Here is a 13,841-nt window from a genome sequence, read left to right as displayed (position 1 = left end):
AGGGCTCCTGACCCTTTTGTGCCGAAGTACAAAGGGCCGGGGACAAAGCCGTGGGTCCTGCTGACGCAGCACCCTCCTGTCCAAACTGACAAAGGGGCACCAGGAGGGGGAGGCCCATGCAAGACTCCTGATGCCTCAGCCAGTTTCTGTCGGGGCTGCGAGGGCGAGGCAGCCGCTGGAAGGACAGGGGATGGGGGATACGGGACATGGGATGGGATGGGCAGCAGGTACCTGGCTCCCCCTCCTCCTTGGAAAACCAGGGCTGACTCGGGGGAGAAGGGCTGGGCTGGGCTGGGTGGGCCCCCTCCCAGAGTGGCGGGATTCCTGGGCAGAGCTGGGGCATTCTCCACGACCCTTCCTCCCCTCACCACGCTGCCCAGGCCTCAGCAGTCCTAGCTGCTGGGGTGGCCTGGGACCCACCTGGGTGGGGCATTTGGGGTCTTGCAGGTGTGCATCCAAGCTGTTTGTCCTCACCAAGCTCCCCACCAGCCAGGCAGGTGCCTGGACACTCAGCGTCTGCCAAGTCCACCCCGTGCAGGTGAATGAATAGGCCAGGTGGGACGGGCACGTGCCACTTGTCTAAAGCAGAGTCAGCCTGGAGGAGCGGGGCTGGGTGGCCAGACCAGCCCTGAAAACAAACCCTGCCTTGGAGGACGGCCCCGAGAGCCGGGGGCTCTGCTCCTTCTCCAGGAGGATGACACTGAAAGCCCAGGGCAGGAGGACAGTCCTGAGAGCCGGCGGCTCTGCTCCTTCTCCAGGGAAGTTGAGTCAGACGCACTTACCCTGGCAGCTTGAGGCTGGACTTGGTGGTGGGATGGGGACCGGAACGCTCCGTGTTTCCTGGCCCCCACCAGGGAACAGACCCCTTGGGCGTTCCTGGTGGGGACAGTGTGGTGATGTGGCTCCTGTAGGAGGTAATGGCTCAGGGTGACCCCAAGCCACCATCCGCATTGCCACAGGGGCCCTTCCATCCAGGGGGCCCGTATGGAAACCACATCTATCCATTTAAGACATCAGGGGCTGCCCTGTGCTGGCCCAGAGGATCCTCTTCTTCGAACACGGCCATGAAGCCCTGCCCAATAAACTCACCACTTCCCTCCGGGAGAGCAGGTGCCACGAACCCTGCGAAAGGGGAAGAGAGGCCAGGGAGGGGTGTCCGTGAGGTGATCAGGATGGTCCCCTGGACGAGACCCTCACATGACCGCAGGAAGCGAGGAGCCCACCATGCAGGTGTCCAGAGGAAAGTGCTTCCAGACGTAGGAGGCCCCCATCAAGGGCCTGGCAGGACCCCAGGTCTGGGGGACACATGATTGCAAAGCACTCGGCCTGTCCTTGTGGACACGCCAGAGGAGCAAAGGGAAGTGGGGCTGGCCACGCAGCCTGAATCCCAGGACACCAGCCTCAGGGCTGGAGAGAAGGCCAATCCCGTGGGCCCAGACTCTGCCCACCTGCACTTGTCTCTCTGTGCACCTGGGGGCAGACGTGGCCCGGGAGGGGGTGGCAGGGGGGAGGGGGAGGGAAAGAGGGAGCCATGCACCTTTTGGGTGGCAGGTGAGGCAGGGGCTGCCCCACTTCTCAGATGATAAAACCAAGGCCCTGAAAAGCAGATCCCTCCGCCCTGGCAGGTCGCCTGGGGGTCCGGACACGGTTCCCCTCTAACAGGCACACTAATACCTGCAGACATCCTACTCACCTTGTAAAACAATGGGGAGAGCAAGAGACGGGTCAGGTGGCCTTGAACCCCACAGCCAGATCCCTGCCCTGTTGTATGGACAGCTGGCCTGGGGACGCCGCTAACAGGGGCAGGGGTCCTGAGGCTGCCCCTGGGGGACCACTGGCCACCCCGCCTTCAACAGCCCAACCTTGGCTTCTCTGCGTCTCCCCCAAACCTCACAGGGTCAAGTCAAGTCCAGGAAACTTAGGTTTGAACTGACTTTATTATTTTGTAAATGTGAATTTTACAAAGCGCTTTACAATTAATGATCACATCCTTTTGTTTGCTTGTCATGGATTTCCACTGTCTGAAACGGCTCTGAGCACGCTTGAAGCCCTCTGTTTCCCTGGTCGCTTTTGGATGTTTCAGTTTTAGTTATTGATACAATGTCAGCCATGGCTAAAAAGTAACAGTCTTGACTCTACCGAGTAACAGCACAAAAAGAGAGTGAGGGCTCAGGAAAACAAAACAAAGGCTTCCTCCTTAAAAAAAGACAAAAAAAAAAAAAAAAAAAGAAAAAAAAAAAAAGCGAAGCATCTTCTGTGGCTGAAATCTAACTCAGTGGTACTGTGAAACCTTCCTTTACAGCACAGGAAAATTTATTTTTTAACAGTCGTGAGTTACAGTACTTTAACCCCTAAACAGACTCTTTAAAACAAACGTCTCCTTTTTAAAAGTCTCTCTTTTCCAAACATTCCGTCCGAAGGATGGATGTTCTACTTGCACCCAGTGCCATCCAAATGTTCAAGTCAAAAATATTTATACATTTTATACTTAGTTCTTTTTTTTTTTTTTGTCTGCTAAAAATAGTATTGCAAGTTTTGGCTTCTTTTGACATAAAAATCACAATCATGTGTACGATGCTAACAGTGGAAGCGACTGATCGGAATACGAGCAGGTCGTCCAATCTGAATGCTTTCGATTCTGCATAATTTTCCTTTCTTTTTCTTTTTCCAAAGAAACAAAACAAACAAACACGAAAAACCTTTGCCATTTGAGAAACATCTTGTACCAAGCCCTAAATGCTCCGGTGGTGACACGCACGCACGCGCACACACAGACACAGACGCACGCGCGCGCGCGCGCGCACACACACACACACACACTCGCACACGGAACCGGAGCCGGCTGGCTGACATGACAAATTTATGCGGCAGCAACATTCTGAAACAGTAGTTACAGCTGAGGACAGCTACGAGTTCTCGATTCTGTTTAGGACTCGCTGCTGGCAGAGGCAGACAGAGGTTTCTTGGAGTTTGCAGTTGGTTCATGGGCCATACACCTTTTTCCACTTGCTGCCAAGATGTTTCCATACAAATTTCCCTTCTGAGGGGAACTCAGGCAGTACACGGCTGGGTGGGGTGGGGGGACTGGGCCAGTGCTTACAGCTCCAGCTGTCGAATAAGGACAGGCCAGGGTCAGGCACTAGAGTCCCCTCAGAGGGGTCCAGCCCTGAGGGCCGACCAGCCCTCTGTCCCTACCATCCGCCTTCCTCCTGGCAAACACAAATGCCAAAGAATGGCTCTTTCTGGAGGAGAAAGGAGGCCAGGCAGCCGGCTCCCACCTTCTAGGAGCCCTGACCCACGGTCGCCAACACCGGGACATCCAGGCGGGTCCTGCTGGCCTCTCGCCCACAGCTTCATCCACATTCAGGGGCAAAGTACAATAACCAAATCCAATGCAAAGTTAAGTGACGACAGAGAACTCGGGTGGGCAGACACAGTGCGGAAAACAAGACAGAATTCAAGTACCGAGGCACCCAGCCAGGCGCGGCCTGCCGGGCTCACAGTATCTGTCACACCTCCGGTCCCTCCTGGACCTCTGCATGCAAACCAGCTGCCTCCTGGGCCCATCCCCTTGGGGAAGAGGAGGGCAGGGCAGGAGAGGCGGCTAGGTATCATGCCCACCACCTGCCAGGCGGCAGCTCCAACACAGTCCAGTCCCTTCTGTCCTCCTTAAAAGGTGCGGAGATAACGTAGCTCTGTAATAGATTCTATATAGGATATGCGTATTGCTAATAGTCAGGCTTAGGGATAAAGGTGCGGACAGCTCATAAATACTGAGTGGCTCGTCTCTCTCTACAGGGTCTGGATGAGTCAGGGTCACACTCACAGGACAGGACAACCCCGGATTCTGGAATTAGTCATCTTGTAAACAAAGGAGGGAAGGGTCCGGCTTTCTTAATTGGTTTCCTTGGGAAAAATGATCAAAGGATGCTAAGGCACTCTGGAAGGCCCCTCCGAGCCCGGGCCGCCGCCCCCGCCCCACGGTACATTCAGGACGCGGAGGGAGCACACGGCAGGTCCGCTCAGCAGCCATGCGCGTCCGCAGACACTCCCGACTCACGCCCACCGTGGGACACATTAGTGCAAAATGCTCAGCCTGGCCCGCCCGGGGCGCAGGGAGAGCTCAGAACCCATTCACATTAAATTATTATTATTTAAGTTTTACCTATAGCTCTTGCCTTCCTTACCCAGAACAACAGAACAGACGGCGATTACAAACGAGGAAGGGGCCACGGGACATTGTGCAGGCCTGAGCAGCAGTCAGGCGTCCTCTGTGCAGCCACCACCTCCGGCGGCGGCCAGCGGCTCCCTCCCTGTCCTGGCCAAGGGTGGGGGGCACCCACTTTGGAGTGGAGGGCGGAGAGAGCCCTTCTGTCAGCAGCCAGGCCCCCAGGCATGGTCAAATTAAAGTGCAAATTTGGGTGTGGGGCAGATGCAGGAAACTCCAGAGGGAACTGAAGTGCAGCTCAACCTCACCTACCCACCCCCGCTTTCTCCCAGCTCCGAGGAAGGTTTGGTCCAGGTTCCCCGTGGACCCCATGGGGGCTCCAACCCCACCTGGGCCCAAGACAGGGGAGGAAGAGGCAGAGAGAGGCTCCCTCTAGGCTGGGTGGTTCTGAGTTCAGCAGGAGGTCCGGATGCCTCTGCACCACTGATCCACCTCCGGCCCTAGGAATGCAGGCCTTGGTCTCCCTGGACTTGGGCCCTGAGGAACGGGTGGAGGGGCCGAGGTTAGTGTCCATAGTGTCTGCCCATGGTCCCCCACCTCCTTCTGGAAAGCAACTTATTTTTCTAGAGGGCAGGCACGTGCTGGGCGTGGCTGGAGGAAGCCCAGGGGGCTGAGTGCAGTCTATACAGGCGGCCCCACGGGAGGTCTCCCAGGGCCTTGCCACAGGGGTGGGCTGTGGGGCAGAAAGGGTCACCCAGTGGGAATGCGTCTAACCCACACCCTGTAGGTCCCCAAGCCAGGGTGCAGCACAAGGTCCTCCCCTAGCGGGGGCGGCCTCCACTTGATGGGTTGTGGAGGTTGGGGGAGTGGGGTGTGCTGGTCGGCCACCGCTCACCGGCCTGTGTGCACACGGGAGGGGGTGCTGACGGGTACAGCGCTGCACTTGTTTTGCACACGCAGATGGGGAAGCCGAGTTCTGGAGGGACAGAGGTGAGCAATAGACGTTTCAAGTCTTGGGATGGGGGGTTCTTCTGGCCACACTTCAGGAGGACGGCTGCCCCTGGACAAGGGCCCAGGCCCCCAAAACAAAAGGGAGAGGCATCTGGGTAGGTGGCCACACCAGCACTTCACATAGGACTTCACATGGTCTGTGACCCCCACCACTTAAAAAATAGTAATTAAATTTCAAGGGAAGCACTCCAGCCTCAAAACCTACCAGCCCCATCTTCCATGGGCCTTTCCTCCACTGTCTCTGGCCCCCAACATGCATCCCTAACCTTCTGTCCCCTACCAGTGCCCACACCTCCAACTGCCCCAGCCCAGACCTGTCTTGGCCACCTCCTGCCTGCAGCCTCCAACCATGCACACCCCCAAGGCAGATGGGGAGCCCAGTACTGGGAGGACTCACTCTAGCCCTGGCCCAGCCCTGGCCACTGCCTCCTGCCTGAGCGGAGCCCCCCTCCCCGGGTCGGACCCTGAGCTCAGCTTCACACATACTGGTCACCCATCCGGGACCCCCTTTTTCCCCCAGTGGGAGAGGAGTGGTCCCTGGCCCTGGGCGGGGAGGCAGGGGGGTGCACCCTGACTGCCACAGATGACCCGCCCCAAGTCATGGTGGGCCGGGGACAGGTACACCATCCCACCCAAAGTTTTTGCTCTATTGAGTCGGAAAGTTTCCAAACCATACATGAAATAGATCTAAATTACAACAAAACCTAAAAAAAACAAGACAAGCATAATCCCAAAGTGGCTGAGGCGGCAGAGGGCGGCGTGGGCTCCGTCAGCTGTGCACGTCCCACAGTGGGCCCGGGCAGGACAGTGGGAGGCCAGGCGGGGTCCGCGGTGCCCTGGGGGTCAGGGGACCGAGGGGCTGCAGAGCCGAGACAGATTGGGCAGAACAAGGACAGGGTGAGGGGGCAGAATAAAGTACCCTTTTCTCCACCCCTGAGGGGTGAGCCACAGCCATCCCTGCCCCCTCGCCACGCCCCCGCACACGCGCGCACACACACACACACTCGTGCACACACCCCACACAGGTGGGAGGCCTGGTGGGCCTGGCCCCGAGTCTCAGAAAGAAGCAAAAACAAGGAGTTAGGGCCCTGGGGCCTGAGCCCTGCCCCATTACCCCAGAGGGGTTCCACGGGTAAGGAAGGAAGGGTCAGTGACGCACACCCCAGCCCTCAACCCACCTCCCGCCACAGGCCACCGCCCCTGCTTTGCCTTCCGGGCAGAAGGAGCAGGAAGGGCAGGGAGGAAGGGGCAGGGCTGGGCACCAGGGGCCTGGCGGCCTCCCGCCCTCCCCAAGAAGGGGGAGGGAAGCTACACGTGGAGACTGACCTTGTGAATATCAAAAGGGAGCCCTGGGAGCTTCCTCACAGGAGGCTGCCAGTGGCCTAATTGTTTACAGTATAATGAATGCATTTGTTTCCTTCATCAATTTTAAATACAAGCAGAATAAAAATCACATTTTTCTCAGGCAACAGTAGCAGTTCAGTAGGTAAGTGGCTTGATCACATTTGTTTGTATTAGTAACGCATGCAAGCAGCTCTAGTACTCGGTCCCTCGCGCAGCCACCCAGCTCCGCTTACAAAGTCCCTGCATAGGTGCCCTCTGGCCTCCGGGCCGCGGCCGCCGGTGTCTGGGGCCTGCTGGGGCTGCCCCCGCCCTGCTCAAAGGGCTGTGGGGGGCTCTGGCCATCGGCGGGCAGCGGCTCGGGGGCGGCCACCTCCTGGATGACCGAGCCGGCCCCATCCACCTCCTCCCCGGCATCGAAGGCCGGGTTGGTGGCGGTGCTCAGGTCAACATTCACAGCGTCAGTTCTCAGAGCCACGATGGTGGCCGCGTCGCTCCGCCGCTCGGCATAGATGCGCTGCTCGAACACCTGTGCCGCGGCGGGCGGGAACTCGGGGTCAAGGGGCACACTGGCGGCCGAGGAGCCCATGACCGTGCGGTACATCTCCACGCCCTCCGGCAGCATGGACTTGATCTTGGGCAGCCAGCGCTTGCGAACGCGGCGGGCGTTGGTGCACATGTCCGCGGCGATCACGTTCATCTCGCTCTCCTTGAAGCTGGGGGCGAAGTTCTGACAGTACACTGTGAGGACGGGGCGGCGTGAGCTCAGCCACCTGCCTGCCGGGAGGGCCCGCCCCTCCCCGAGGCCACGGAACCATGATGCCCTGGATGAGCCTCCCTGGCTGCTCCTGGGGCTCCCCTGGGCTCAGCCAGAAGACCAGAGGTCACCTTTCTCACTGCGCGGCCTGGGAGGCCTCCCCACCCCGTTCCTCTGGAACAGTCTCTGGCCTGGTCAGGCCCAGCAGCCTTGGCTGTCCGCCAGCTGTGAGGCACAGGCCTGTTTTTAATCTCTCCGGGCTTCCCTAGCCCCACTGGCTAAAGGGAACTGGTCAGAGGGTCCCCCTCTCAGAAATAACAAGACCCCTCCCCGTCCCCGTCCCAGTCCCAGCCTGGAGGAGGGGAGCGACAGAAGCCGTCACTTCAGCAACCCTCGCCTCCTTTCTCCAGCAGGAGCCCAGGCCAAGGCCGGGCCATTCCTCCCAACGGCATCAAACCCACAGGCAGGCCCCAGGGGCCACGTCCACCTTGGTGCCTCCCAGAATCTTCCCAGAGCCCCGGCTGCCACCCTACGCTTTGGGACTGTAATTCCTGGATGCAAAGGCCCCTTTGCTCTAAAACAGAATTTGCCTCACAGGTTTTTTTTTTTTTTTTTTTTTTAAGGAGGAAAACAAGATAATGCTTCTTGGGCTGAGGGCCACAGGAGGCTGTGCTCTTGGCCACCTGGTGTGAGCCGGCAGCAGTCAGCATCTTCCACATCTGGGGTGAGGGCTGGGGGGGCGGCGGTCTGCCCCGGAGATGGACCGGGCTCCGCCCCCACACGCCCAAGAGCGGGAGGCAGAAGCCGGCCGAACAGATGGCAAAGGCTCAAAATAACCGCAAAATGTAAATAAGGGGTTTTGTTCAAAAAGGAAAATTAGATCTATTTCACATATTAAAATAGTTTCGCAGCTGAATTCATCACACTTGGAAACCTACCAAGAACGTTAACACCTCGAGACCTGGCTTCTGAGAGCTGCTCTTTTCTCCTGTCTTTCCCTCAATCCGACCACGCTCGGCCCCCGGGGACAGAAGCTGCAGGTGGCCGGGAGCACCCCCGGGGCCCACCCAGTCCTCCTCAGGCTGGGATCCGAACCCAGCCTCAGCCCCAGCCCCCCACCCGGGAGACCCCAGGCTCTTACGTTTCACAGCGTTCAGCACCCGGCTGTCCAGCGGCTTCCGGCTGGGGTCGCTGGTGGACGAGCGGATGCCAGTCCCACAGCTGTTGGCCAGCGTGTTCCTGGTGGAGGGACCAGAAAGGGTGAGGATGACGGAGAGGGGACCTGGAGGCGACCCGCCCGTGCGAATGCCCTGCTGGGAGGCCACTTGGCCTCACCCTTGGCTGGTTTGCATGTGTCCCAGCTCGTGGTCCAGTGGCAGCAGCCAGCCCAGCCACCCTCTAAGGGACAAGACAAAGGAAAAGCGTCTGGGCTGAGAAGACGACCAGGTGACGGGGCTGCAAGGTGACCCAAGCCTTGTCCTCAGGGACTCTGGGGGCATCTGAGGAAGCTGCTGTGTCCTCGGGAAGGGTTCTGTCAGCCCATCCGCACAACAGAGTAAGTGTGGCTCTTTGCGTTTTTTGTTGTGGGGGTTGCATCCATAAGGCCCTTTGAGAAAGACCATGAAAGACAGCCCCTCGCTCCCCGGGAGCCTCTCCACCGTCCTGGCGCTGACAGGCCGCGGCTGAAGTCAGGAATGCAAGGGGACTTTCAATGCCACAACCCTGGACAATCAGACAGCTCACAGCTAAAGGAGCCAGAACCCTCCGCAGCTCCACTGTGCCCTCCAGCACCCCTGCCCCGACCTACCTGTCAAAGAAGGTGGCCAGGAGTCTCCGCAGCAAGACCTTGTGCTTCACCCCTGCGCAGAGGTGGCAGTTCATCAGCTGGCCGCGTGTGATGTAGACCCCAGAGCCTGTGGCCGCCACAAAGAAAAAGGGCTCATGGCCTTCCCGGGCCACTAGGGTCCGAAGAGGGGCACAGAGGGGTGAGGGGGAGGGTGGGGAGGAGCTGGAGGCCTCCAGGATTTTTTTGGGAGGAGCAATTTGAGGTCCCACCTGCTGGTCACCAGGAGAGGCCACAGCCAAGGCCAGCCCCAGCATGTCCCAAATCACACATGGAACTAAGCAGGGGGTGGGGAAAGCCATGGAACCCCCCCACCCTCCCCAACGAGCCCCACACTCCAAGCTCTCCCCGCTATGCTGCGGCCCCCGGGCTCAGCTCCCTCCCTGGGAACACGCTTTGTTGCTGTTTAGAGACGGGATCTTGCTCTGTTGCCCAGGCTGGAGAGCAGTGGTGCAATCACAGCTTACTGTAGCCTCGACCTCCTGGGCTCCAGTGATCCTCCCACCTCAGCCTCTTGAGTAGCTGGGACCACAGGCGCCACCACCATGCCTAGTTAATTTTGATGAAGTCTCCCTATGTTGCCCAGGCTGGTCTTGAACACCTGGCCTCAAGCAATCTTCCCACTTGGGCCTCCCAGAGTGCTGGGATTATAGGAGTGGGGCACGGCACCTGGCGTGTGGGAACACACTCTGAAGGGCTGGCTCTGGCCCTGGGTATGGGGAAACACTCATGTCTTTGCCTTTCTGCTCCATCCCAGATACCAAAGAGCCTCAAGCAACGATGAGGGAGACGGAATCCCCTGACTGGAGGGTATGGCTGGAGCTTTGCAGGGCCCAGCGCTGATCTCCTCTGAGTATGTGTGAAGGGGGAAACCAGCCGGGGCAGCGGCGTGGCCAGGGAGGTCCACGCTGTGCTATTTACCCTTAGAAACTTGACCACACCTCAGGTGTCCCACTAGGGTGGGTGAGCGAGGGCATGAAACAGCAGCAGGACGGACCTCGCTGGGAAGAACGGGGAGGGACCGCTCTCTGGGGACGGCCAATCTCAATGACCACGAGATGCCACGTCCTGAAGGATGCTGATGTCCAGGTGTGCCTGCTTCCAGGAGCCTGTAGTGCCCATGGCCTCCTCCTGGCATGGCCCGTCTCCTGACCCACTGCTCCCACAGGCCCCCTCCCTGCCAGGGTCTGGGCTGGAGGAACTCTCCTGAGGAGCTCATAAACTTCAAGCCGCACACCCCAAACACAGGCCACAGCTGCTGGAGGCTGGGGTGAGACTGTCTTCCCAGGACCACACCAATGTGAAGCACCAGGGCCCACGTGGGCATCTGTGCCCCAGAGCCCAACCCCAGGGGCCCACCCAGCCCTGGCAGCCCAGCACTGCGCTCCCCATCCAGAAGCAGTGCCGGGGCAGGGTGAGGGCTCAGGGCACAGCAAGGTGGGCCCTTACCCCTCCTGGCCAGGGCAGCCCAACACCGCCAGGTGCAGCCCAGGAGGCCGCTCTCCCATGAGGACCGAAGTCCCTGGCAGCTGGAAGGCGAGGCCAGCCCAGGCCACTGGCAACCCTTAGGCGGCGGCGCACACTTGAGGCACTCGTCCTGCTGGGAAGGGAGGACCCTGACATGCTGCCCAAGGTGTGGCCTTTGGGGGTGGACAGGAACAGGACAGGGCTGGGGCAGAACTGCTCAGGCTGTGGCCAAGGAAAGCGCCTGAGGGACCAAGCGTGGGGCTTCCCGGAAAACCAGGAAGAAATCCCCGGAAAATGGCCCAATAGTCACCAAAGAATATGCCCATGGCACGGGTCAGATTGGCTTCAGCCTGCCTCATCTTCTCCTTGAACGGTTGTAAAAATCTACAAGGAGCTATGACGCCAAAGGAATCCAACACAAAAGGTAAACATTCCTGAGCGAGGCCTGGCCCCCACGGGCTTCTGGACTCCGATATGTTTGTTCCGCCAGAAGGATCCCGCCTTGACAGCAGCTACCACTCAGAACCCGGCCGTTACCCCCAAAGGCTGCAACTGGACCCTCGGGGGGCGGGAGGGCTGGCAACCATACGTGACATGGTTTTATCTGTGACCCAAATTAAAACACGTTGCGACTGCAGCCCCTGCCAATCAGGAGCGCGACCAGCCCAGGGGATTCAATTAAAATGCTAAATTAATTCAATTGAATAACTTCTCTTAATGACACATTCTTCTAAAAGGAAATTACAGGAAATTTAAGATTTTTTTTTTGACTGATTGGTGATGAGTACATTGTTCAGAGCGCCGCAAAAAAGAAATAATAAATGAATGAGTGAGGACATTTGCATACAATAGATGGGTGGGAGGCAGCCTCACCTGCCACCAGCTCCAGCTTTTCTCCAGGGTCCCCTTCCGAGTACAGCTTGGGATGGCAGCGGTATCCGATCTGGCTGATGAGGCTGGCAGGCAGGGCCACGAGGTCGCGGCGGATGAGGACGCAGGAGCGGCTCTCCAGCGGCACTGGCTCAGGCTTCTCTTGCACTGCGGGCCCAGAACAACCCGGTCAGGTGGACATCTGGGAGGCTGGGCTGCTCTGTGCCTGCCCGCCTGCCCGCCTGCCCTCCATGCTCCCTGGGGCCTGGGTTAGACCCACTCTGCCTCCCTGGGCCCAGGTGAGGCCACTCTGTGCCGCTCTCCTGCTGGCCTGGGTCAGACTGGCTTTAGCCTGCCCCATCCCTACACTTGGTGCCCTCTTACCCACCTGGCCTTGCCCTCACAGTGAAGCCCCTGTGAACGAGTGAGCAGAAGATGTGAGGCAAGGGATGCCCGCCCAGGCCCAGGGAATGAGCTGCTGAGGGCTGGCTCCTGGGAGGGTGCTATGCAGAGCCTGCTGGCCAGGCAGGAGTGACAGCTCAGTGCTCAGGGCCCCAAGGGAGAGTACAGCATAAGACAGGATGGAGGATGGCTTGGCGGGGCCAGCAGGGCAACCACCTCTGGGGCCATAAAAACTGCCGGGTGGAGGAGAGGCGGGTAGCTGGACAAGGGTGACAGGTACTGTGGCCCCCAACTCTTCTCCCAGCAGCTCCCAGCAAGGGGCAGTAGGGCACGGCCACCCGACTCATGGGCAAGGACATGGGGACTCAGTGCATCCAAGAACACGGCCTGGGACCGCGCTGGCCTGACGAGGAGCAGCTCCATAAACACCTGCCAACAGCCAGGCCGACAGATGCGCCAACACCAGGGGCAGCCCTCCTGCTATCTGGGACTGTTCCTGACAAACCACTGCTGGGGCAGACAATGGCCAGGGACCCTGCACCCTCCAGACCTGCAGCTGCGCAGCATGACCCGGATGGCACCATGCGTCACAGATGGGCCCCTCGGAGGCTCTTGGGCCACACAGCCCATGGTGCCACCCCGGGGTCCTCGGGCGGGACTCTCTGCTGTCAGGGTCACAGAGCCCCTCTAGAGTGTTCACGGAGGGCCAGGGCCGAGACCCCTCATCTGACAACCACCTGGTGGACACCCAGCATGCACCAGGCACGTGGGGCCGAGGAAATACAGCCCTGGCCCCAGATCCTGCCCAGCAATGCCTGGGGCTCCCACTTCCCCACGGGTTCCCACTTCCCTGTTGTCCCCTCCCCTCGCTACCCTGAGTCCCAGGAAGCCTCACAGGGCCCACCCTCACACAGGGGTCCTCACAAGCCCAGCAGGGTTCCAGGGTGAAGATCAGCTCCCCTGAGCGGACCCCCAGTACTCAAATGCCACCGTGGACACCAGTCTGGCACGCACTCCTCACACCCCAGCCTGGCAGGCTGCCCGCACAGCCACCCTGCCCAGGTGAGGGTGGAGCGCCGCCTCCCTCATTCCTGTGTCCCAGCACCAAAGACAAGGCCCTGAGAGGGCCACCTCCCCAGTCTGCTGCCTTCACTAGGGAATCCCACTGCCCTGGGCTCCTGCACACCCCACCAAGCTGCAAGGCCTGCAGGGATGGCCCCACGGCACAGCCTCCACCTGCCCGATTGCACGAGGGCAGCCTGCAGGTGGGAAAGGCCCTCAGGCCACCCAGGGCTGGACCTTGCTTGCCAAGGACAGGGCACGGTCCCCTCGGCAGCCTCAGTGAGATGGGAAGTCCCCCGGTGGCGGGCGGGGGGGTAGCTTGCAGGACCTGCTGGTCCCAGGTGTGCAGAGGGAGGGGCGGGGTGGAACCTGTGTGTCCAGCAGGCTCGGGGCAGGCAGCTCCATGCAGAGCCCACCAGCAGCTGCACCAGGATGCTCAGAGGCAGGTGCGCCTGGCCATGCTGTCCCTGTTCCCCGTCTCTCCAAACCACGACCCTCACTTTGGAGAGTCACAGAAAAACACTGCAGGAGTGGCTGAGCCTCAGGGTGTGGGGGCTGCCAAGGGGGCTGCTGGGGAGCAGCCTCAGGAGGACAGGAGGCAGGGAGGGTCCCGGAGTCAGCTGGAGTCACCTTTGCACCCAGCGCCTGTCAGGGAGGGTCAGGCCACCCAGCCCTGGGGGGCTGAAACCTTGGTTACTGAGGACCCCATGTCCCAATTCTACAGCGGGCGCCCCACTGAAGACAGTGGGTTCCACTCCTGAGAACCACGCGGGGTCTGAAGTCACCCACCCTGGAGTCACCCCGACACTCCCTCCCCAGGGAACCACTCGCCCAGGATGAGCGCGGTGCACACTGCACCTGTCAGTCCCAGGGAGGAGAGGGAGCCTCCCAAGACCCAGGGACACCCGAGCGGAGGCCGC

General features: G+C 60.0%; 1 protein-coding gene across 2 annotated transcripts in view; it reads right to left on the bottom strand.

The window, feature by feature from the left end:
• Window positions 1–1,918: 1,918 nt before the first annotated feature.
• Window positions 1,919–13,841, bottom strand: part of NACC2 (NACC family member 2) — a 95,112-nt gene continuing 83,189 nt past the window's right edge. For both annotated transcript variants that reach the window (XM_025360203.1, XM_025360204.1), the window contains exons 3-6: window positions 11,461–11,625; window positions 9,085–9,190; window positions 8,419–8,516; window positions 1,919–7,261 (exon numbers count right to left, since the gene is read on the bottom strand). In XM_025360203.1, the coding sequence (XP_025215988.1) occupies window positions 6,753–7,261; window positions 8,419–8,516; window positions 9,085–9,190; window positions 11,461–11,625 (878 nt within the window). In that variant the 3' untranslated portion in view covers window positions 1,919–6,752. The remainder of the gene's footprint in view (window positions 7,262–8,418; window positions 8,517–9,084; window positions 9,191–11,460; window positions 11,626–13,841) is intronic.

The sequence above is a fragment of the Theropithecus gelada genome, chromosome 15 (assembly GCF_003255815.1).
Source record: "Theropithecus gelada isolate Dixy chromosome 15, Tgel_1.0, whole genome shotgun sequence".
NCBI classification, from domain to species: domain Eukaryota; kingdom Metazoa; phylum Chordata; class Mammalia; order Primates; family Cercopithecidae; genus Theropithecus; species Theropithecus gelada.
Note: the sequence above shows the minus strand (reverse complement) of the source record. Positions and strands in the feature narration are given on the sequence as shown.